The 26618-nt window shown below is 48.7% G+C and overlaps 1 protein-coding gene across 1 annotated transcript in view; it reads right to left on the reverse strand.

The window, feature by feature from the left end:
* Positions 1-26618, reverse strand: part of LOC130392233 (CUB and sushi domain-containing protein 3-like) — a 232674-nt gene that overhangs the window by 48970 nt on the left and 157086 nt on the right. Inside the window, 10 exon segments of the mRNA XM_056602701.1 lie at positions 1864-2037; positions 4582-4767; positions 8736-8909; positions 9825-9998; positions 12791-12964; positions 13945-14139; positions 16983-17168; positions 20286-20474; positions 24056-24202; positions 25083-25271. Of these exon segments, the coding sequence (XP_056458676.1) occupies positions 1864-2037; positions 4582-4767; positions 8736-8909; positions 9825-9998; positions 12791-12964; positions 13945-14139; positions 16983-17168; positions 20286-20474; positions 24056-24202; positions 25083-25271 (1788 nt within the window).

Below are 26618 nucleotides of genomic sequence, written 5' to 3' on the forward strand. Positions count from 1 at the left end.
TAACGTTTATTCTGCGGCTCATGCCTCTGGGGACGTTGTGGCGGTTAGGACGACGTGACGTATGCCTGCGGTTTTATTCACGCTCGATTTTCCGACGATGGGAAAGCCGTGACTCAAACCCAACCACTGCGATCCCAGCGCAATTTCACCTGAGTGGAAGGAAGGAAGGAACGATGAAAGAAGAGTCCACATCGCATCCGCAGGCAAACCACGGGGGCGTTGACGCCGTTTGATAACGGCGGCATATGTAAGGTGGGAGAATCATTCGGCCGGTTGAAAATTGGCCGGGCGTAATGGTTAACATCGACAGCTCCTGGGGTCAGCGCATGAAACGTCTGTGAGTCAGCCCGGGAAGTTTTCAATCCATGACGGACGTCACAGGTGACACAGGCTTCTGCCGTTTGCATCCAAATCCATCGTGGCATTTAACGTCCATAATTGTTTCAGGTCATTTTCCATAATTGTTCAAGGTCATTTTTTTTACCCCATACACGTCAAGGGAGAGCATTCTAGATCGTATAATAGAGCGCTAGACAAGATGACCGATGAGTGAATGCAGATTCACTCAAAGAGGTGATTTTACTCAATGGCTTTATCGCAATGACTGCTTCGGCCTCGGCTTCTCTACTGAATAGGTTGAAATAAACGAGTCTGTGAAAATCATTTCAACTATTTTGTTTGGAGTTCAGTTAGCTAATCAAAAAAATTAATAATAATGAAACATTACTGTTGGTCTTAAAACCTGACTCATAAACACTTTTGTCACATTAAAGGTTGAATGAATCGGACGAAGCAGTCTCTACGCAGTTCCGGCACTTCCATACAAATTTGCGGTCAATGGCTTTAATGTCCCCTTTATAAACAACCACTTTGACAATCAAACTTTTAAAAAGCCTCATTTGACGAGAGAAAGCACTTGGATACTGTTGGATACTCAATTTCAAGGAATTTCTGACGCAAGTTAATGTCGCACCGCACTCAAAACGTAAACACCCTTTCCCTCTGGCCCCGGAAGATAAGACCCAAAAAAGGGCTCAACAGCCTGCGACGGGAATCAAACCAATCAGCGTGCGCCTTTGTTGTATGTGAGGAGAAAGCTACGTCTCCATCTGCCGTTGTGTCTGAGGTAATAATGCCTCGCCGAATGCCTCGCCGCTCGATTGACCGCTTCTTCCCGCAGGAGATGTAATTAGCCGTCGCGGGTCTGCGAGACGCAACATGTGAAGCCTATCCATCACTCCCCCGCCGCCACCACGGTATCAAAGAAAGGATAATGGCCGCCACCGCCTCCGCCACGGATAACGGGGGAGACGTATTGATGAGGGGTATCTGGCACCAGTCCAACGTCGCGCCAGCAATTAGCGCTCATTAGCCAAACCCTGGCGCGTCCAACGAGACCCTGGGGTACATCCGCTAAACATTCTGGAATGTTCCATCTATTCTTACTGAATGATGCTCGTTAGCGTAGGTTAAATAGGTGGTGGTGGTTCATGAGAGAAAGGGAGTGAGAGTGTGTGACTGAGTGCGTGTGTGCGTGCGAGAGAGACACAGTCAGAGAGACAGAGAAAGTGTGTGCATGTGCACGTGCAAGGGAGAGAGAGAGAGAAATTGTTTATGTGTCTGCTTGTGCACGTGCAAGAGAGAGAGAGAAATAGAATGCGTGTGTCTGCGTGTGCGCACGTGCAAGAGGGAGAGAAAAGGTGTATATGTGTGCATGTGAACGTTCAAAAGAGGGAGTACAGAGTGTGTGTGTGTGTGTGCGTGCGAGTGAACTTGCAAGAGAGTGTGCACAGTTGTGTGCATAAGTGCCTTTGTGTGTGTTTGTGTCTGCCTGTGTCTGCCTGTGTGTGTGTGTGTGTTCACCTGAGCAGTGGGGCAGAGCCGCGCTCCAGTGCCCGTTGAGCTGACAGGTGAGGGAGGCGTCGCCCAGGAGCTGGCGTTCGCCCACGCACGAGTAGTGCACGGTGGAGCCCGCCGTGAACTTCTCCCCCACCATGACACCCTGGGGTGGGGCGCCAGGGTTGCCACAGTCCACCTCTGAATGACAGAGAGAGAGAGAGAGAGAGAGAGAGAGAGAGAGAGAGAGAGAGAGAGAGAGAGAGAGAGAGAGAGAGAGAGAGAGAGAGAGAGAGAGAGAGAGAGAGAGAGAGAGAGAGAGAGAGAGAGAGAGAGAGAGAGAGAGAGAGAGAGAGAGAGAGAGAGAGAGAGAGTCTTGAGTTAGTTTTGCCTGGTTCCAGCTGGGCCTCTCTTGACAAATGGCCTGTGATTCAGGGTCTGGCATTGGATGGTTGAGTGCTACTCTGCTCAGCATGAATTCACACCGACCCATCCTAGGTCTGGACATACAGTATGCTGACAGAATCCATGTGGAGTGCAACAATTAGCACTTAGCCATTAACTGTTTCTTTACGTCAATGGATACTGCTGTTGAAGCCGTTTCGAGGAAAATGTCCAGAAATATCGGCTCTAAACTCGACCACAGAGTGCAATGTCGCTTGCGAAATCTTTATCTGCTTGCTGATTGGTTTAGGTGGAAACAGCCCCACCCACTCTCTGAAAACGGCTCATACGTAGATATCCTTCAGGCTGAATGATGAAACGAAACGGAGGATGATTAAAGGTATCGCGTATTTGCGTCGTGGGGAAGAAAAAAGGGACTGAAAGGTGCACAGTACACTTACGTACACTTACTGACATACCAGCTTTCCCTTAATTGCAAAACCGTACATGACAGGCAGGACAAAAGATTGGCGTACGCTCTCTGCCCTCTAACAAGCCCCACCAGTCTTTTCACGGGCTGGACATTTGCATTCAGCGTTCAACAAATAGAAGAGTGCAGTGCCGTTTCAATGCCAGGCCGTGTCAAGTAAGCTTCGAAAACACATGAACTACGTGCAAGGAGGCAGTATATGTCTGTAATCACCAGGCAGATCGACAAACCACACGGAAATAATGAGCGTCTGGCACAAAGTTAGCGCAGAAGATAGGAAGCGTCCTCACTATTGACATAGAGGGAAAGTCGGAGGAGAGCTTGTTACCACCCCGGGTGATGAAAACCTGATTTGTTGTTGCTTCAATTTGTACTAGTGTAGCCTACGAAGGCTTAGCGATTACTAAGACTAAACTAACCTCAGCGCTTAATCACGAGAGATTAAGAACCATGGGGAGGACGAGAAACAACTCGAACCGATGGCGAGCAAAACAGGGATAAAACGTACGACTTTTGATTGTAAACGCAAATTAAGTCGGAAGATCACCACTCCCTCCCATGCTGAAGGAATCTCCTCCTGTTAAAGGCTTTTCCGTGATTAAGGCACACCAATTTAACAGTTGCACGGCAAATTCATAACCAGGGTCAATTCATTACCAGGGTATAATCATTACTAGGGTTCAAAAATACGCAACATTTCAAAACAAAACTGCCAAAAAAGTATGACATGGATCAAGGTGAACACAAATCAGACAGGCAATTGCATTATCAATCAATATTAAATGAAGCCAGAACTTGTGTTATGTTGAACAATTAATCCATTATGAAGAAAATCATATACAGAATTATTAACCTGTGTCAGGATTGTGTGTTAAATCCCACATGATTTGTGGGCACACTGGTTGGGAGATACAGCTCTAGGGAGGACATCAATCCCACAGGGAAATCCCAAAATTTGGATTTCCTAAGAATGAACTTAAACACACTATCTTGATATTTGCTTCAGACCAAAAATGGTAAGGCTAGGATTAAAAGCACACCAACGCTTCTGCACTACAATATAAATATTGAAATATTATAATATTAATATCGCAAAATGATAATAGCGGAAGTATATCATTAGTGAAAAGGATAATAACACACAACGGGTACTTGAGCCGTTCGGACTGGGTGTGGGGGTACATCAGACCAGATGGTTGGACAATATTGCTTTAATCCACTGAACATGCAGGCAGACAGGCAGACGGACCGACACACCTTGATCTGGGATCCATCATTCCTACTATGCTATTGCTGAACTAAAGACGGAGAGGCAGCCTGGGGCAGGAAACCAAAAGGCAAAGGGGGCGGAGTTACGCCTTGTTTCCTGATTCCCTACAGAGATAGTGACGTTTGACTCAGGGAGAGACGCTTTCAGGGATTATAAGGAAGTGTATTTAATCAGTGACCAGTCCACACCGTCCTGATCCAAACCCTAAAAAACGCAACTCTGCTGTTTCCCAATTACGCGCTAAAAAGATCCACGCCCGTAGCCACACAATTGGAAAAAAACAAAAACAGGAATCTTATACTTTGTAATTGCGTAATATTTATGCATTTACATCTACCTCTGGCTCTTTTTTCTTGTACATGCCATTTAAATTAATGCGCAATATTGCATATTTTCTATTGACTTATTTGATTGACTTTTACTGTTTGTCCAGTCCATTTTGGTTGTTTGTCAATTGTACCGTCCGTTGACTGACTTCATGGCCTACTGGATACCTGGATTTCCCAGAGGGGGATGATTAAAGTATCTATCTATCTATCTATCTCTATCTATCGACCAATCACCAACGAGGACCTAGTGACGTCCAACAGGAGGTCCTCACCCAGGCACTCCGGTAGGGGTTTGTCCCAGTGTCCGGCCGGCTGGCAGGTGAGCACGGAGGATCCGAACAGGTAGTAGCCCGGGTTGCAGTCGTAGAACACCACGCTGCCGAACGTGAAGTTCCCGTGCTCGATCTTGCTCTCCCGGATGGAGTTGGCCGGAATTCCCGGGTCCGTGCAGTTCACCACTTCGGGAGAGAGAAGGAAAAAGAAAAAACACAGACACATGCATCACGCGATGCGTCATGAAATATTGAATGACCTGGAATTAATGGGAGAATAAATGACAGCGCCGCCGTTTTAATATTTCACTGCGGCGAGGGGGATATTTCAGGGGCAAAGGTAGCCGTTTCAAATGGGCTCCGACCCCTTAACAGTCACGCCATCAATCCTGGTGCCTCACGTCCCCCAACGCCCCTCATATAAAATCCACCAGCATGGCAGTTACTGATTAAAAAACAGGGGGCGCGTGCTATTGTTTATTCATGGCTCTGCGTCAAGTTACAAGGAGACTTCGGCATATTGTCTTCTTCCGATCGTAATAACATTCACGCGGCATGCATGGGTGTGCCACACCACCCCATCCCCCCTGCACACCAATTCCACCCCGACTGTGAATGAGCCTTTGCAAATGATTACTGGATTAAGTCATTACTATGCTTGTTGTTGTTGTAGGGTGATATCTGAGCCCGACCTCTGTGAATGCTCTCTCCTTGGCCCTGTGTTCTCGCATTGTACTCCCTAGACCACGCAGGCCCACCGAGGCTTGACATAATTGAACACAAAGCAAGACGTGCATTGTGTACAATTTAAAAAATAAGGGGAGCGTCGACACGGCGTGCAGTTATGCGATATATATATTTATAGATATTCACACTGCATATGCATTGTATGCAAACACAGCTCACTGAATGCATACGAGAAGCTGACAGTTCAAGTTCAGTTCAAACTTTTGCCTTTCTTGGCAGTGGGACTGCTTCCCTTCTGGCTTTTCCAAGGGATAAATAGGTTGTGGATCAGCAAGTTCACAGTAATGAATAGTTGCATAGCACTGTCGGGCCTCACATACTAATGTTTCCATATCCCTGGTATTTGGATCACATTTCCTTTGAAAAGCCCCCTCCTGCATTCACAACCAAACACTGTGTTGTCGGAGTCACTCAGTTGCATGTGGCGTCTCGGCCAGAGAGTGTTTAAACGTGACTGACACCGGCTATAATGGCCACTAATGCACCATGTGGGGAGACAGGAGGTGGCCTCTTTGCCACGAGTCACACACACAGGAACCCGTGACGGACGCGCTGCGGAGACCTGCACTGGTCCACAGAGCGGATGGGAGAGACGATGGGAGGCAGTGGGGGAGGGGGGGGGGGGAGGCGAACAAGAGTGAAATCCAGCTCAGAGCGACACCCCAACGAGTGCAGATCAATAATGCACATGCGTGGACGTGCAGATTAGTGGAACATATTCGGAGGTATAAATAAGTATGGCGACAAAGGGGCGTATAGACGTGCTCCAGCCGCGTACTTTTATAGAGAAAAGCCCAGGCATTGATTTTCAGGGTAGTTAATGAATTTTTCCCCTTCATGTCCACGTATTAAGCGTCAGATGTTTGTGGTGGAAGAAACACGTTGACGAGCTAATGTTAAGCGTGGCAGTGAGGGAGTTATTACCGAACGTCAACACAACAGAGAATATGTTTAGCGGTTCCATAAAAAATAAAAAGTGGAACAGCAACGTTTGTTAGTGCCATAATTGAGAGTGGCACACTAAAATGGTTGTTAAAACCAAATATTTTGAGGAAAACCGGTTAAAGTTCTGGCAGGGACACCTTCCAATGTGTTACAGCTGATAGCAAACACAATGGAAATGGTCCCATTGTGTTTACAGGGTTATTGATTCTCTCTTCAGCCAAGTTGAACAAAAGACAATTGTCAAAAGACAATCTGATTATTTTAAATGCTTGTGTTTTCGATAAGCTTGTTTTTATATTTAAGTCATCCAAGACCAAAAGTTGCGATACATTGAGTAGTATCTTAGCCTTGAATCTGGATGCTGGACTTTTTGTGGTCTATCGTCCATTTCCATACTGGTATCATCATGTCCTACAGGCCCACTAAGACCACTGTTCCCAGTAGGAACAACACAGGTATGTCTCCAATGCAACGTAGCTATGGCAGTGCACCAGTATATACACAACCAGTCAAATAAATAAGAATGGACCCTACTGGTGCTGTTGCTACAGACATAAATGACAAATGTAATTCGCGTAACTCACTTTGGATAAAATCGTCGACTTAGTGTAAATGTATGTCTTATTGTAAATGTAAATAAAACTAACCTAATGTCCAAACTACAGAAACATGAACTTAGTTTCCCCTGCTATTGACGACCTTTGAAAACGAGTAAAAAACCCTAGGGATCGAGCCGTTCCGGGAACACTGCGTGTGCTGAAGGCTGGCACCAGGCTGCACTTGTTACTGCTGCTGTGTGTTTTCTATTATTTCTTGCTGGCCTTGTGGTTCCGGCGACTGGCAGCCTTCAGTGTGGCAGCTGACTGTTATGCGCTACCACGAGCCAGTGACTGTCGCTTCCGCCGGGGCTGCGGGCTGCCATCCTGGTTAGGGCCCCCCCGTCCCCCCCGTCCCCCGTCTACACTCAAATTGTCAACATACATCTGTTTGCCGGCTGATTTCGCCAACCATTCACACTTGACCGACACACAGCCGCCCATACCCCCTTCGCGGTCGCTTTCGCACCCACGGCACCGGGCAGGGACCCAGCGGTATGGCTATGCGTGACATGATGTGTATTGCGACGATGAAAATATTGCGACGTGAAAGGACAATTTTTTTAGGGTTGTGTCTTATGTGTGGCTTAACACATCGTTAGCCTCATAAAATAATTGCCGAAGTCATATTTTGGCCAAATGGTGATATCTAACTTAACTATATTCTCATAATACTGCATCCTAAGCCAATCAGAGTATTTTCTACATGCCATAATCACTATCTGCCTAAGTCTATCTATTTGACTTGGGCCTTTTTGACGCTAAATACAAGTTGAACCTTAAAATATCACGAACGATATACGTTGTAAGTTCTACAGGGGTGTAAGTGTCCGCCATTGTTTTTAAAATGACTGTGGCCATACCTAACAGAACATAGTTGAATCCGCTGATTATTATTGGTGATACACTGTAGAGCCCTCAGTAGGATGGCACCATTCATTTTCCACACCAATGATGATGCAGCTTTATTCCATACAGAAGGCCGTGCTCCCTAGCAAGGTAGTATCGTCTGGAGGCGTTGTTTTTGTAAAGATACCTTCAAAACTGTCTGGATCGAGACAGAACTTCGGGGCAGTAATGCGTCACAAAGTCTTGATGTCGCCAAACTAACGTTTATTTTTATTTTTGTCAGTTACAACATTTAAAATAACACCTTTACACCATTTGGACTGACTGCCTATTTTCTTCAATCAGGATCTAAGTGTCAGCAGAGTTCCATCATTTGTTAATTAACTTTTGTACAACTCAATGTTAAAAGACGAACTTACCATCGTTTTTCGTCCTCGTCTGCGGCGTAAATGGTAATGTCTGCATTTGTATAGCGCTTTATCCAAAGCGCTTTACAATATTGCCTGACATTCCCCCATTCATGCACACATTCACACAGCGACGGCGGAGTCAGCCATGCAAGGAGACAGCCAGCTCGTCGTGAGCAGTTAGGGTTAGGTGTCTTGCTCAGGGACACCTCGACACGAGGAGCCGGGGATCAAACTAGCAACCTTGCGGTTACCAGCCAACCCCCTCTACCTCCTGAGGTACTGCCGACCCACCGTGGGGCGGCAGTACCTCAGAAGGTGGACGGGGTTGGCTGGTAGGGTTGTGGGATATTGTGGGATATCTTGACCACCGAAGGATTCGTCTTTCCCTCCCTCAAAACCTGCCTATCACAAGGCACCTCAGCAGGCGCCTCCCTGCCTTCCAAAGCTGCCTGAACAGGCAGCACCTACAGCTGTTTGGGATCCAGCCATCAACTGGCAGGAAGTCAAGTCAAGCTTCAGCCAACCTGACGATAAAAGCACCGTGGAGGCAGGACCTCAAGGACCTCTCCCCGCAATGACAGTTTTGTCCCCCCCGTCCCTCCCCTACCTCTACAGGTTGGGGGCTGCTGGCTCCACTGCCTGCTGGCCTGGCACTGGGCAGTGGAGGGGCCCTCCAGGGTGTAGCCCTTGTTGCAGGCGAAGCGCACCACGTCGTTGTAGTTGAAGCCCTCCCCCGTGGTCCGCCCGTAGATGGGGCTGCCCGGGTGGCCACAGGTGACCGCTGCGACCGTGAAGAAGAGAAGTGGAAATTTAGAAGATAAAGGAAAGTGTTCACACCCAGAGTTGGACGAAAAAGGTGGTGGAGGACAGGAAGACGGAATTGGTGTGTGGGATGTGTGCGTTAGGAAGGAAAGACTTACACAAGAATGATTGTGAAAGGGAAAATAGATATTTATTTGTGCAAAATGCATCAGAGAACACGGGGCGCCGAGAATCCCGCGGGGATGGGTTCGATACAACGGATCAATAGGCCGGAGGTACATGGACACCTTTTCATACCTTTCATAGGAATACTATCAGCATCTCATTGACCTCAGCAGGCGCCGAGGGGGAATGAAAGAGTCTAGATGGCCGCGGATAAGGCAGGCGCATCGACTCGTCCGCAGGCTAATGGAAGATGGAAGATGATATGCGGTGGCTGGGGAGGCGCCCACGACAAACCCGGTAAACGCACATTCACACGCGGGTGAACGCCCCACCGTGCATGCCTCGGTCCCAACGTACTTTCCCCGCAATGTTAGCGGTATCGTAAACATTCCGCAATATGAATTATTAATGACGAGTTTAATAGTCCTGACGCATTTAAAAAGAATGCCCACTAATGCACAAAGTCTTTTGACCGTAAATCTCAGTTTTATGTTTAAGCCGACCAGAGCCACCCAGGTCAAGTGACACAGGGACATGGCGCTTTGGGAGGGAGGGAGGGAGGTAGAGAGAGAATTAAGCCATCGTCATGAACATTTTTACTGCAACAGTCAACAAGAATACTCCAAACTAGAGAGGGGGAGAGAGCGGTGTAATGATGGTGGTCTTTTCCATTTAGTTCCTCCAGTTTATGGTTAAGCATACCATGGCGACGCAGCATTATGCTTGAGGTTTGCTTATGGAAAGGGGCGGCGATGGAGGGAGCACTTACCGATGCAGGCGGGCAGCAGGCCAGACCAGTTGTGGTCCTGCTGGCAGATGCGCACCGAGGAGCCGATGAGCCTGAAGCCGGGGTTGCACTGGTAGACCACCGTGTCGCGGTAGCCAAAGTTCTCCCCGATCACCTGGCCGTTGACGATCCTCTCGGGGATGCCGCAGTGACCCGCTGTGCACGGACACACACCAAAGGAGGGCGGAGATGAAGAGAGGAGATGAAGAGAGGCGTGCGGAACGATGATTCAATGGAGAGGAAAAGGGCAGAGGAGAAGAAAGAAGATTAACACAAAGGAAAAAGGTGAAGAGAGATCCAGCTTCAGCTGTGTGATTATCAATTCTGGGTCCACTGAGATGGATCTTTTGGAGGGCAGGACCAACACAAACATAGTTTCTGGAAGGATGGTAATTGATTCTCGGCCGCGATGAAAAGCTTGGAAAGCATTTCTTATTTTTTTTATTCTGAAGATTTACATTTCATTTCATGTTTCACAAAAAAAACGCAGGTCGGCCAAACGCCGTCACTTAACTAAACGTACAACCTCAAACCAGGACTACATTCACACGAAACAATCTCAAGAAACATAGACAACACCGCACGCCACAACGAACAAAACTAACAAACAGACAAAACAGGAAACACGCCGGCCCACTTGCATGTGTCCGCCCGGACAAAGCTCCCTCGTTTAGATGCGCGGGCGTTTATGCCATGTTCTAAAAGTTCCCATAAATAAATCTGTCTCCCCTCCGCTCATCCACGTAATCATATTACTTTCAGCTACGGTAAATCTCCGACACGCCGGAGGAGGAGGAGTCGAGGCAATGCAGCCCGGCTCGAAAAGCCCCGGCGGCGGCAGTGGCGGCAGAGTGCTGTGGTGTGATTTCACTAATTCACTCCCTACCACCAGAAGACTCAGCTCTGCACTTTTTATTATCGGCCCGGCAGGTTGACAGGCCGATGCCGGGAGATTACGCTGAAGCAAGGGATACTGGGGCGGCTGGGAGGTTAACACCGCCCGGTCGTATCGCCGCCGCCCAGAGTAGTCTCTCCTCTTTAATGAACTGAGCTAATCTAGAGGGGGGGGGGGGGTTTGGAGCTCAGAGGAGGGACTGGGGGTTAAAAAAGGGGGTTCAGATATTGACTAATGCAGCCGCTGGAGATAGGGCTGCGTTTCTGCTGATGTGTGGGTTTGAATCCTGGCTTGACAAATTCTATCTCTCGCCCTGCGTCTTTCTCGGTCTCTCTCCCTCTCGCTCTCTCCTTCTCGGTCTCTCTCCCTCTCCCCTGGTCTCTCCCTCTGTCCCTCTCTCTCGGTCTCTCTCCCTCTCGGTCTCTCGGTCTCTGTCTCTCTCCCTCTCCCGATATCTCTCTCTAAAAATCTCTCTCCCTCTCTCTCTCCCCCCCATCTCTCTCTCTCTCTCTCCTCCCCCCTCTCCATTCCCCCCTCTCCTCTCCACTCCCTCTCCCTCCCTCCCCCCCCTAGACACAGAGTCATGTGAGTGCAGAAGGGGGAACTCTTCAGCGATTGGGTCTGCTGCTGGCCGAGGCGGACCCTTGACGGCTCCTGATAGAAGTTGGAATAGGCAACATCATTTCCTGTTGGAGGCGTTGGCCCACCACGGCCAGATGTGCAGATGCTCTGCTTCATCAGTTTGATTGGCCTCCCATGGGGGCTGTACGTTGACTGGGGGGTATTTTAGGAATGGGCGCTTTGGTTGGCTGTCATCATACTTTAATTGGAGCCTTAACAAGAATGGAAAGATTGGGTTATCGTTTTTTTATGAAATGGAATGATTAAGCATGGTTTGCCGATATGAAAAACGAAAAATGTATATAATTATAATTATTATAATATATTTTTTTATTTAAAAAATTATTTGATATATTATATATATATATATATATATATATATATATATATTTTTTTTTTTTTATTTTTTATTTTTTTATTTAAGAACCATTTATAATTAAATATATATTACATATATCAAAAAAAATGTAGGGTCAGGGTTACAAATATATATATATTTTATAAATAATATATTATGTTGTTTTTCATTACAGTAAACAATTCTACTGCTAGTTACCTTGAATTTGAAAGCAGGCACAATCCATACTTACCCTTGATACTAAGGGGAATTGTATCGTAAGCGATTGCATTGACAGCAAGATAGTGATCCAACCACAGAGCGACACAGAATGCAATCTCAACCAGTCGCCGTGCCACAATGTGTGGCCTTGCATTATAAATCCAGCTTATCATTTATCGCAATACAGGAAAACGTTTACGCTTTTATAAAAAGCCTAGCTGCCATTCACTGGGCACTCACAGTGCTTTTAGTGGTCTCCCATTGTGCCAAATAGGTGGAATCCACCGCTGCAGCCCACTCGTAGCCCCAGACAGACGCCATTGGCATAGACCGTAACACTTCCCAAAGTCACAGCCCACACGTAGCAAGAGAACCAATTATAACTGCCAACCCGCGGTCCCATCTCCCCTCTAAATCCCACCAGGGACCGCTACGGCGATGTGGGCTGGAATGGACAAATTGCACCGCATCCAATCCGCTGGTGACCGCTGACCTCACTGGGGCAAGTCTGGGGGAGGGTGGCTGCACTGGGACCTGGGACTGGGACTGGATGGAGGGGGTGGGGGGCTTCCTAAACATTGGCGGCATGTGGCTCAGGAGGTGGAGCCCGTTGGCTGGTAACCGGAAGGTTGCTAGTTCGATCCCGGGCTCCTCCTAGCTGAGCGTCGAGGTGTCCCCTGAGCGAGACGCCTCCCCTTAACCGCTCCTGACGAGCTGGCTGTCGCCTTGCGTGGCTGCCTCCGCCGTCAGTGTGTGAACGAGTGAATGAACGGCTGAGCGCGAGGCAATATTGTAGAGTGCTTTGAGCGGCCACCGGTTGGAAAAGCGCTGTGTTATGCAGTCCATTTACCACTAACCCTTCCCCATGCTCACCCAGACAGAGGGTCTCCATGCCGCTCCAAAGCCCCGACAGCAGGCACTCCCTGACGCTGGAGCCGGTGAGAACGTAGCCCAGGCTGCAGCTGAAGATGGCCGAGGCGCCGAAGGTGTTCTGCGTGCCGATCTTCTTTCCGTTGGGCGGCGTGGGGAGGTCTCCGCACGAGATGACTGTGACCAGGTGTGTGTGTGTGTGTGTGTGTGTAAGGGGGGGGGGGGGTTGGGGGAAGGGAGGGAGAGAATAAAACCATCGTCATGAAAAATAAACAAAAACAGTCAACAAGGGCGTGGGTTCGATAGCTTACTCAACGTAATCGGGGGCCGGTGCTATTTCATACTGGAGGGGAGGAGGGGTGGGGGTGTGTAATGATGGCGGTATTTTCCCTTTGTCAAGATGGGTTTTTTATCACGCTCGCTGCCTTGTCCCCTCACTATTAAGTGGGCCATTGGGCGGTTAAGCGCCCTGGGAAGAGTCGTCTCCGTGGCGATGTGTGTGCGACACGACAAAGCTTTTATGTACCAAACCACCGTAAAGAAACACATGCGTCAGAACCAGCCCGTGACTAAGGGGGGGGATTCTCGGTTCTAACCGTAATGGAACGTCATCTGTCATTATGCAGCCTTTTTGGTCTAGAAATGGTACGTAATGTGCTGTATACAGGCCATTGGGTTGGATGCGTGTTAGAAAATGTTATATATATTTTCACATCAGACCAAATCCGGTCGCAGAACAGACTCTGTGACAAGGGCAGAATGAATGATTCAAAGACCTCCTTTTCCAAATGAAAAATTGATTTGTTCTGTGTGTGTGCGCGTGTGACACTGTGAGACTGTGTGTGACTCTTTGTGTGTCCGTGTGTGTGTGCGCATGAACACACTGTATAATTTCACTGTATTTCAGTGCTTTTGTAAGGGTGCTGTGCATTCAAGTGACATGTCCGAATACAAAGATGCTGCCAACACAACACAAGTCACAGAAAGGGGCTTTGATTTGTCTTTGTTTGTCCCGCCAGTCTTAATGTGCGCTCATCAGGAGGTCGAGAAAAATAAAATGAACCCTGCAATCTCGGTTGATCAATAAGAGGTCTAATTACATATAATCTCAGAGTGCTTTCTTAAGAAAAGAGACAAGCGCTTAAAAGACAACTCACTGCGACACCGCGGCCTCTCGTTCCTCCAGCTCCACGCCCCATTGGCCTGGCACTGGATGTGGGCGGGACCAAGGCGGAAGTATCCGGGGTTGCAGGTGAAGATGATTTTGGTGCCGTACTCGTAGTGCGAGCCGTTGACGATCTTCCATTTCCCGTGGTCCAATGAGAACGAGCTGAGGCTCGGGCACGTCATTACTGGAAGAACGCACGGACGAAAACGAAAAAGATAAAACGCATCAATGAGATCCATTCGGGAGAGATACACACACACACACACTTCGCTAATTAAAGCTGTTATTCTTCCCCGTTTTATATCTCTCTCACCCAATCTGCACACACGCTGATCACATCCTGACAATTTATTCCCCGCAATGAGCAGTTGAGAGCTAATCCACACATTAAAAATTAAACGCCAGCCCGGCGTCCTCCCCAAGCTGGCTGAGCAAGACTTTCCCCCCCACAACAAAATCGTCTTGATGATTAAGCGAACACTTGAAAGGCAGATGAGAGCCGGGAGCGGAATGTATATTTCTCCTTAAGCGTTAGAGGAAGTGTACAGTGGGAGACAGCGGGTGCAGCAAGCGCGCCCCCCCCCCCCCAAGAACCAGGGCTTTGGTTAACCACTTGTCACTGTGGCTGTCACACTACCCCCCCCCCCCCCGATGGAGACTGCTTAGAGGGGCCGCTACTGTCACACAGCAGTACGTTTTACAGTACATTTCCTCTCCCCTCGGCCTTTGTTCTTAGTTATCACGCTCCTGTTTTTTTGTTTTTTTTTAGCGCTTCAGTCCGCTCTGCCACCAAATCCATCATTACCCTCGCTCACCGGTCACGGACACCCCGGTTTGTACCCCTCTCTATCTCTCTCTCCCACCCGTGCAACGAAGGGTCCCGTCGTGATTTGTCATCCTTGCCCCCCCCTCCTGGTTGCAAATAGCGGTACTACATACGCCATGCTCCTCTCTCTTTCTAGAAATAGAATTGCATTTGAATGTTTGAATTTCTCCATCTCTCTCTCTCTCTCTGTCTGTCCCTCTCTCTTTCTCTGTCTGTCTCTCTCTGTTTCTGGTACACTGTCTATCTATCTCTCTCTCTGTATCTATGTCTTTATTTGTCTCTCTATCTTCCTCTCTATCTCTCTGTCTCTATGTCTCTCTTTCTTTCCAGCTCTTTGTCTCTATCTCTGTATCTATCGCTCTCTCTGTCTCTCTCTCGGTCTCTCTCACTACAAATAGAATTGTATTACTACATTTGTAATTCTCTTGTTTGGCCTGTGTTCGAATTCATGCCTCTTCAGTTACCATGTCTCTCCCTCTCTCTCCCTCTCTCTCCCTCTCTCTCCCTCCCTTCCAGTGTGAAGTATCTTGTTGTGTTTGCTCCTCGGCCTCTTCACACTGCATTTCTATCTCCATCTCGCCCCTCTCCCTCTGACACTCTCCCTCTGGCTATTTACGATTCGGTCACATAACAGACGCTTGTATCCAAAGAGAATTCCATTGAATTGACAGACACGTGCTTTTGCGAACAATGTCGTGGTAGGGGTAAGGAGTCTTGCTCAAGGACACCAACAGGTGGACTGGTGAAGTGACTCAGCTGGATGCCTGGTACCACCAGCCCCAAGAGCAGCCAAAAGTCAAACAACAAAGTCACATCTGTTTTTTTGGCACCGTAATGGTGGAACAAGCCCACTGCTGATGTCAGGACCGCAGGATCGCTCAGCAGCTTCTGCAATAGACTCAAGGCTCACTTCTCTAGCGTCCTCTCTTACCCCCCCACCCCCACCCCCCCCCCTGCCCCGTCCCAACGCCTTTTCTCCTCCCTTACTCTCCTAAAAACACCCCGTCCACACTTATTGCATGTTGTACATCCTGGCCTCTTAAAAATAGTACTTAGCATCTTCTAGCGTCTTAGCCTAGCTATCTTTGTTGTGTACGAGGAATGGGTTAACCTAATTGTAGGTGCTTGGCACTTGTTCCTATGACAGTTCTTACTGTACCGACTGCATTATATTGTGGTTTCTCTTTCTTCTGACAAATTTCAGTCACTTTGGAAAAAAGTGACCGCTAAACACCCTAAACGTTAACGTAAATGTAGACTGTTGAGGAAGACCGGTGATTGAAGCCAGTACCTTTTAACTGAGGGTCCAGCATCCGAGCCGCTTAACTGCACTACTAAACACACTTCTCCCGACTAAGGCATATTGTCAAAGTGCAGTCGGGTCTATCTAATCCCACTCCAACTGACAACTTTGAATCAAACGCTTTCTTTTGTCACACCTGGATTATTGTAATGCTTTGTTTGCAGGCTTAAGTCCAGCGGCCTTAGGCAGATCACAGCCGGTCCTAAACACTGCAGCGAGCCGACCAGTACGCACACAGGTCTTGGTACCGCTGCCACACCAGCCCTGTCCCTTGAACCAGGGGGGGGGTTGATTAATAACAACGATGATGTTTACCAGGACCTCGCCCCGACTCACACTGCAGCAGGTACAACTCAGACCGCCCCCTTAGATCCCCTGACCAGGTGCTTTTGTGTGCCTTTCCTCCGCCAGAGGACCAGAGGGGGCTGCTCCATCTGTTCTTTGCCCCTTCCCTGTGGACCCACCAGGTGCATCCCTCCTGTGACACCCTGTGTCGCTTTTAGCTTGAAAAGGAGCTAAATAAATAAAGCAGGACTGCCTTACTTAGAGCTCCAAGCTCCCTCCCCCACTCTCTTAAGCAATGGTGTCCAACTCCCTCTCTGTCTCTAACTCTCAATCTCTGTCTGTCTCTCTCTCCCTCTCTCTCTGTGTGTCTCTCTCTCTCTCTCTCTCTCTCTCTCTCTCTCTCTCTCTCTCTCTCTCTCTCTCTCTCTCTCTCTCTCTGTGTCTCTCTCCCCCTCTCCCCCTCCCTCTCCCTCTCTCTCCCTCTCTCTCTCTCTCTCTCTCTCAGTCTCTCTCTGTCTCTCACTCTCTCTGTGTGTGTCTGTGTGTCTCCCCCTCTCTCTCCCTCTCTCTCTCTCTCCCCCTCTCCCTCCCTCTCTCCCTCTCTCCCCCTCACCGGTGCAGCGGGGGGTCTTGTTGTGGTTGCTCCAGGTGCCGTCGGCCTGGCAGGTGGTGGTGGTCAGCTCCTTGGAGGAGAGGCGGTAGCCGCTGCCGCAGAAGTAGGTCACGCGCGTGGCCACCGAGTAGTCCGTCGCCAGCACGCCGCCGCTGGCCGGGGCGACGGGCGGGCCGCAGGAGACCGCTGGGAGGCGCGGCACGGGGGGAGGGCAAGGGACACGCGCGCACACACACACACACACACACACACACACACACACACACACACACACACACACACACACACACACACACACACACACACAACACAAACACATCGTAGAGCACACACACACACAGACAGTATGCGGGAGATTGCGATGACACACACACACACGCACACCCACAGCATGGGGGACAGTGCACACACATGCCGCATGGAGCACACACACATGACATGCGACCCACACAGACACACACACACAGCCACCATGGGGGGAGATTGTGCAAACACAAAAAAACGCACAGCATGAGGGACATGTTACACACACACAACACAAAAAACAATCACACAGAGAACACAGATGACCAGGCACTCACGTGACACACAACAAAAAGCGCACAAAAACACACACACACACACACACACACACACACACACACACACACACACACACACACACACACACACACACACAGACACAGACACAGACACACACACACACACAGCACAGAGCAGTTAGTTCATGGTACACTCATTTGTTTCCTTCAGCCACCTTGTCATCGTGCAGGGGGGCCCGCCAGCGATCGGCGTGCCCCCAGTGTTAACCTGCGGGACACAGAGCTGTGCCCGGCCCACCGCGGGGCTACCTCCGCTAAGGCGGGCTCAGAGCCTCGGACCAGCCCAGGCCCGTGCGCGTCAGGGCAGGGGGCCGGTAGGGGACGCCGGCCTCATCCCTCATTATATCAGCACCACGACGCGCAGGCTGTCAGAGCTTGTGAGGCTCCGCGACGCCACAGCGCAGGTTTGGACCACCCCTCGAGGCACGGGCGGAGGGGCGCCGTAGACGCTCCCACCGGGACAGATACAGGGGCAGACACACCGGCACGCACACCGGCACGCACACCGGCGCACTCACACAGTCACAGACACACACACACACACACACACACACACACCAGCATACACAAACACACACACACACACACACACACAAACACAGGCATACAAACAAACACACACACACACAAACACACCAGCATACACAAACACACACACACACACAAACACAGGCATACAAACAAACACACACACACACACACACACACACAGACACACACCGGCACGCGCACACACACACACAGGCGGAAACACTCACACCGGCAAACAATGGCACACCGGCACACACCGGCACAAAAACACACACACACACACACACACACACACACACACACACACACACACACACACACACACACACACACACACACACACACACACACACACACACACACACACACACACACACACACGTAATCTATTCAGCCAATCCTTGAGGAGCCTTAAAAGATGATGGAATAATGATTTACGAATACTTCCCATCTCAGAGGAACAGAGGGTCGGCGATGTAATGATTCTAAGATAACAACAAAAACACGAGCGTGGGAGAACGAGCGTGTTCAGTAAGTATTCAGGAACTCGGTGAGCGCTCACCCCCGTAACCTTTGGCGAATTAAGATTGCTGGTGCGGAGGGAGGGAGTTGCCTTCACCTCTGTTTGGCTGCTTCTGGGAGTCAACACAATAAACACATGCTATTCGGGAAACATATCACAAAACCTGCTAATTAGCTGACAGAACAACAGCGCATTGCACACGCAGAGGCGTGTGTCATACGTGTAATCAAAACCCCTTGCAAATTCCAGTTCTTGAGATTGATTAACCTACACAGATAGATTCAGCGCTTAACATGTTCATTCACCTGGTAATGACCCGTGTTAAGTAAGCCTATATTATAATGCACATCAACATGGATACGTCATCATTACACCCTTCCCAATTAACCCATAGCCAACTCGCACAGCGGAAAAGATTTAGTCCAGATGCCTTTGTCATTTAAATTATTGCTATCAGTTCATCAGTTTAATATTAATCTCACGATGAAGAAGAGGGGAGTTGATCACTGTCGGAAGGCAACCTTCCACATCAAGAAATACTGACAGTCGACATAGCCCAATATAGTTCGAAATCAACTAACGATCAGCTCTCACGTACATTGCAACTGATTGTGCTTACCTTACCCCATTTGTTCATTTTATTTCACGTTTAACCTGAAGACCAATGTCCAATTTGCAAAACAAGCTGTTACAAGGGATTTAAGCCTTATAAATAATTGAATCAGAAGAATGGGTTTCTCGCCCCGGCCCGGGCAGACCGAGAGCCCCTGGAAGTTCAACAGCTGCTGGCATTAGCCCCCAGGGTGGGAGAGCATGTAAGCTCACACGAGCGCGCGCACACGTGCCATCGCAAAGCTAATTAGCCGAGTGAAACCCAACAGGAATACAGACGCCACATGCTAATGGCGAGTTAGCCATTCATTCATTTCAAGGAGTGGACGGGATGGAAAAGATGGTGGGGGGGAGGTTGATTGATTTCACTTTCCTTTCCACCTGACAGGGCGCCGGCTAGCCAATCATTCAGTAGCGTCTGCTTACAATACCAGGCCTGCACTCCCACTGAGCCCCTTCATAATCATCTGTACAAGTAGGCTGTGTTGCATGCCAAGTGTTGAGCTCGCACAGTGGGAAGTAATAAAGCAATGGGGTTGGAGATGTTCAAAGCAATGAACACGTTCCATTTGTTTTGTTGCTGTGCGATCCAGGGGTTGTGTGTTGAAAGTGAACCGCACTACTGAGCTCGCCGTCTACATGACGGCGTCTAAGTTCAGGAGCGCCTTCTTTAAAATGTTAACGCGATAATTAAGTCGCGTTTTTTCTCTTAATTGTGATTTGGTTTTCCGTGTTTACGTATCTGATTGAAGGCTGTGTGTGTGTGTGTGTGTGTGTGTGTGTGTGTGTGTGTGTGTGTGTGTGTGTGTGTGTGTGTGTGTGTGTGTGTGTGTGTGTGTGTGTGTGTGCGTTTGCGTTTGTGTGTGGGATGAATGTAATTGAACATCGAGTAAACTGCGAACACAAATATATAAACAGTATATCTGAATACAAATGAATATTTTACAGTTACATTTACATGTGACATTTTAGCTTAATTAAACGTAATACTAATTAAGGCTGATTTCATCTGAAAGGAGGGCGCGGGCGCCTCACCTTGGCAGGCGGGCACGGGGCTGTCCCAGGCGTAGTAGTTGTAGGGGGTGCTCCGGCACACGGCCGAGGCCTTCCCGATCAGCTTGTAGCCACGGTCGCAGGCCCAGCGCACCACGCTGTTCAGGTGGCCCCCCGTCTGGCTCACCACGAAGCCGTGCTGCGGGGAGTCGGGGGTGCTGCAGTACATGGCTGCAGAAAGGGGGGGGGGAGGGAGGGAGGGATTAAATTCATGGAGGGAGGAAAGGGAGGGAGTGAGGGAGGAGAGGGGTGAGATGGATAGTTAGATAGAGGGAGGGAGGGAGGGAGGGAGGGAGGGAGGGAGGGATAAAAGGGGTGAGATGGATAGTTAGATAGAGGGAGGGAGGGAGGGAGGGAGGGAGGGAGGGAGGGAGGGGGGGAGAGTAAGATGGAGGGAGGGATGAAATGCATGGATGAAGGGGGGGAGGGAGAGTGGGTTGAGGGGAGATATGGATAGTTAGATGGAGGGGGAGGGGGGGAGGGAGGGAGGGAGGGAGAGAGGGATGGTAAGATGGAGGGGGGGAGGGAGGGAGGGAGGGATAGTAAGATGGAGGGAGGGATGAGAGGGGTGAGAGAGACCAGGGGGACGGATGGAGGAATGAGATGTACGGATGAATAGATGAGTGAGAGAGGGGGGGATGGAAGGATGAGTGGATGAGATCGGATGGACGTACGAATGATAGAAGGTAAAGGATTGGAGGGAGTGAGAGAGTGGAGAGAAATTGGCGCAGAGACGTAGGAAAAGCATGGATGTGTGAGGATCACAGGGGAGCACAAGGAGAAAGGAGAGAAAGCGTTACACAAGCACAATGTAAAGCATGCACGATATCTGTGAGCGCTACTGCACATTCATTTCAACCGGCACTCTTGGACAACGGGAGAGTTAAATCGAGATCGAGGTCTCACGTTAAGGTACAACTTGCGATGGTAAAAAATACAGCGGAGATAGCAAACAGCTAACGGCTGAATGCCACATGGGAACAGTAAAAGACTAAGTTGTTGCTTTGATTCTTTACTGCAAATCGTACGGATCTTGGTTTCCATGTCTGAAATGATCTCCGCCTGTCCTCCCACTCACTTTCTATCCATATACCATCAATCTCTTTACCAGGAACGTACACTGAATCCTATAGGGTAGAAGGAGAACTACTTGATGTATGTAAGAGAAACACTATCGATGCTACATCTATATTATGACAGCTATAGCGATTCAACACTGGACACATAAACGTCAATAGCTCTTCCTTCCAATGTAAGTGCGCGCGCGCGCACACACACACACACACACACACACACACACACACACACACACACACACACACACACACACACACACACACACACACACACACACACACACACACACACACACACACACACACTATACAGCGCCAGGGGAGAGGTGGTGACAGTGTACATAAATTCCATCACAAGTTATTTTAGCATCAGCATGACTGGACATGAGTACAGGCGTTTAAGTCACAGAGGAACACCCCAAGGTCAAGGCTAAGGTCCTCTCCCTGCTCAAGTGAATTATGTCGGCAGGAGAGAGCTGGGCTTCGCTTACAAACCCCATCACGTCGACTACCTCCAACGACAAAGCCCTCCTCGGATTAAATATTATGGCGAGTCAACACATAAAGAATGGAGGCTCCTTTTGTTTTGGTGCATCAGTATGCATGCTCTCCGAAGGGGAGAGAATCCCTTAAGTTGCTCTGTTGTTGCACTGCTTGCTTTAGAGCCAATTACCAAGTGAACAACCTTTTCCGGAATGAGGCAAAAAAATAACAACAACCTTTAAATAAAAACCTGCATGCACATACTGTGGGGCTGTTTTCACTCCGGAGCTGCTTTGGTCCGTTTAATCTGTTTAATTCAAACGCAGAACGTTTCCCCCTGGTGGTGCTGTTTGTTTGGTGTGTTGACCGCTCAATCGAACTCTGGTGAGTACCAAACAATCGATTTGAAAACTGGGGTCTTTGCCCGCTTTGAAATGCACTTTGGTTCAGTTTCGTTTCAGGTGATAATGTGATCCAACTACAGGAAACAAACCTAAATACAGTCTACCTGTAAGTCGCTTTGGATAAAAGCGTCTGCTAAATGCCCTAAATGTAAACGTAAATGTACCTAGGCAGAGCAGCTGGATGGTTTTGTATTACAAGAATCCATTGTTGTTTGAGATGCACCTGTGATGTCTGGATCGGTGTTCAAGCTGAATGGGATGCTCATGGTGTGCATATCGGTCTAAAATCCAGATAAACGCGACCAACGCAGCTTAACATCCACTGGATGTTAGAGAAAAAACTATCTAAAATAGTCACGAGAAGCCTGGCCCAGGCTTCTCGTGACTATTTGAGATCGTTTTTTCTATAATGTTCATGTTTTTATATTGCAAGAGCAAGGTGATAAAGTTTTCTGTGTTTTTTCTGATACATTGACGTAACTTCAGACAAACTTATAGAACCAAATCGCGACTTAGTTTTTACACACTTTTGTATCCTCTATGATTAAATATCGCAGTGTAAACACAAACAGCACCAGGGTGAAAGTGTAACAATCTATCTAATCATCCGAACTATTGGTGTGAAGGCACCCTTAATGATGTACTGTAAATGGAAATAATAAGTAAAGAATGAATGTGTTTGTGGATAATGGTTGGTTAACCCATGCAACCTCACTCAGCCCCAGAGTCCAATCAGCCTGGCTCGGACTAGTTGGGGCTGATTAAACCAACAATCATGCGCACACACACACACACACACACACACACACACACACACACACACACACACACACACACACACACACACACACACACACACACACACACACACACACACACACACACACACACACACACACACGCACGCACGCACACACACACACACACACACAGGCTGGAAAGTATTGAACAGAGTACAGAATTCTTTGCACGTTGGAACAAACAGATACCAATTAGGTTAAAGTAAAGTGATGTACTTTGTGCAAAAAAAGTATGTTCGGTACTCTGTCACTCAACTGTCCCAGCCCCCTTCAAGCAGACAGACAGAGACATAGAGATCCACACGGTTGAGAAACCACATCAACAGAGGGAGAAAGAGCGAGAGAGAGTGGAACACACAGCCAAAGAAAAGTGTATGTACTTTCTGAATGATGAAAAAAGTCGAGGGATATGTGTCAGAGACGCTTGTAACGATAGTCGCAATTGTCACATAACTTTTTACTAACTTTCTCCCTATTTTTGAATTTTGTATACACATAGAGCCAGATCCACAATACATTTTCGAGCCTCAATGTTGTCGGTTTTTATCCCAAATAATTTTTGGATTAATGCATAAAACATCGATAAAAATGAAGTAAAGAACTCTGAAATAACATTAAAAGATTTGTAGAAAAAGTACATTTTCGTTAGAATATAATGGCCTTAATCTTGAGATGAATAAAAGCAATATGAACGGCATTATAATCACCCATCTAGCATTTGAACCAAATACAGTTCAGCCTCCAAAGTCCCCATCCGACATAAAGAGCCTCATCCGAATAACGTAAACCCTAAACATAACGCAAGGGTTCCTACGCCTCTCCCACGTGTACTCTCCCCGTGTCACGGCCTTTGACCCCTTTTCTCCCCCTTCCTCGAGTGTGAAAAAAAACAACCACAGAAAAATAAAGACAAACTGACATTTTTCAAAAAACGTGAAAAGAGAAAAGAGGGAAAAGATTGTGACCAGGATACATACTTTGATACTCACCCACGTATCTGATGCGGAAGCCGCGCCGGTTGGTGCCGTGGTCGGACGCCCAGCGCAGCAGCAGCTGGTGGCCCGTGGTGGTGAGGTTAAAGGGTGTGTCCACGTCCCCGCTCAGAGATGCCAGGCTCTGGCTGTTGATGTTGGGGCCTGATGATTCCCCACGGAAACAGACACAATATGCACACACACACATAAACACAGAAAGACACACAGACACACACACAAACAGAAAGAAAAAGGCCGTTCGCATGAAGGATTTCCAAATCTTGGCATGGAAAAGGAAAAGCTGCACTTGGCAACTGCTGTGGATTCCCCCGATGCGCCGATACGAGGATGCTGGGGTATAAAAGGGTCTTTGTGAAGGATAGGTGGATCGGCTTTTCCCTTTTGAGCTGAAAATATCAGTTGATGAAATCAATCATTTAGCTCCAAAATCGAAATTTCTCGGGAACCGTTTCCAGAAAGGAAATAAAAAACCTATCAGATGCAGTGCCAACCGAGGAAGTGCCAAGAAACCGACTCTTTTTCCTTTTTAATAATTTTCTTTCACCAAAACAACCTGAATCCGAAGCCCCTTGCAGCAGAAAAATACAATACATCGTTTTGACGGGCCCTTAGGGAAAGAACCTTAAAAAGTACTCTTGGAAAAAGAAACACCCCCTCTCTCCCTCCCTCCCTCCTTCTCCCCCCCCTCCCTCTCTCCCTCCCACCCTCTCTCTCTCCATCTCTCCCTCCCTCTGTCTCTCTCTCTTTCTCTCTCTCTCTCTCTCCCTCCCTCCTTCTCCCCCCCTCCCTCTCTCCCTCCCACCCTCTCTCTCTCCCTCACTCCATCTCTCCCTCCCTCTGTCTCTCTCTCTTTCTCTCTCTCTCTCTCTCTCCTCTCCCTCCTTCTCCCCCCCTCCCTCTCTCCCTCCCACCCTCTCTCTCTCCCTCACTCCATCTCTCCCTCCCTCTGTCTCTCTCTCTTTCTCTCCCTCCCTCCCTCTCTCCCTCCGGCAGGCTCACGGCACCTCCCGGCTGAACGCACCGTCAAAGACCTCCAGGATGTCAAACTCCTTCTCCGTCTGGAAGAGTTCAAAGTGCAGCGTGATGTTGTAGCCCTTCTCCACGTTGATGAGCCAGGAGCACATCTGGAGGTTGGGATAGCTGTCAGGGAACCCGGGGCTCAGGATGACTCCCGTGGAGTCGAAGCGGACCTCGTGGGCCGGGCACTGGACTGGTGTTTGGAGAAGAAGAAGAGGGACGAAGAGCAGAGGAGGAGGGTGAGCGTGATGGCCTAGAGAACACAAGCAGGGCTAAGCAAATACATCAATAAATAAATACATAAATAAATAAATAAATAAATGGAGAGAGGGAAGAGTGCAAGGACGGTTGAAGGAGGCAATCATGTAAAAAAAAAGAAGGGAAACGGGGTGGGGAGGGTCGGGGAGCGAGAGAGAGAGGGGAGAAAGAGAGACGAGCGGAGGGGAGGGAGAGAGATGACACAGGGGAAGATGTACAGGGTAGGTGAGAGACAGAGGTGATGAAGCAGAGAAAGGGGGGGAACATGAGGGTAGAGATGAGGGATGGGTTATGGAGGGCAGAACGCGAGCGAGAGAGAGAGGGATGAGCGGGAAGAACTCATCTAGAGAAGGGAGAAGACATGACAAAAAGGGGCCCACAGCGAGTTTGGGGGATTTTATTGAAATAACTAGTCCTGAAACAATTACATTCCAGCCCGACTCCCATTGGCCCTCAGGGCTAAACTGCTCCGTCTGCGGTTGTCACGACGATCCCCTGATATCCATCAATCAAGCGATCCTTCCGAGGCGTGCGTGACAGGTAACTTTGTACAAAACAATGCATAAATAAGCGAGAGATTGTGTGTCCTTGTGGAATTCAGGATTTAGCGTCTGGAGTATGTTTGCCCGTGATCTGTGGGTAGTGCATCTCATCTCCGTGGCACGCCATGGATAATGATCACAGATAGGTTCTCGTCTCACCTTTCTGTTCAAGTCGTGATCGGAGAAAAGGAAGGAGTCCTTCTTAACAAACATAACACCTAGGACAGGTTAAAGAAAACGATATGCCGGGAGTGTATCGATGTGGGCTGGGTTGCTAACGACTATGAAAAAAAACGACTTAATGGCCACTGGAATGACGTGGGAATGTGGTTTGAACACGGCTTGTTAATCCCTGGAGAAGAGGATTCCCATTTCTCCCCGGGGATGAGGGAATGGGGGCAGGGTCAGCCTTTTTAACTAGCACCTCAGAGACGGGCACGCCTTGAATATTTAGCTTGTTCCCCCCGAACACGCAGGGAGAGCAGATGCATGTGGGGTAAGTTCTCCCACATGCATATCTTTGAGGCACCTAGGGGAGGTGACCTGTATAAGCACCAGGTCCTCATCCTGCTGCCAAACTACAAGCACAACCACCACCTCCACCACCACCACCACCAGCGACACACTCAGCGAAAGAAACAGGCATTTAATTAGAACGATATAGATTAGCTAGTCATTAGCAATAATTATGCTAGCAAGTACAATGACTCAGTGACAATGTTGCTAATGCCTTGATGAAT

The sequence above is a fragment of the Gadus chalcogrammus genome, chromosome 11, assembly GCF_026213295.1.
Source record: "Gadus chalcogrammus isolate NIFS_2021 chromosome 11, NIFS_Gcha_1.0, whole genome shotgun sequence".
In the NCBI taxonomy this organism is placed as follows: domain Eukaryota; kingdom Metazoa; phylum Chordata; class Actinopteri; order Gadiformes; family Gadidae; genus Gadus; species Gadus chalcogrammus.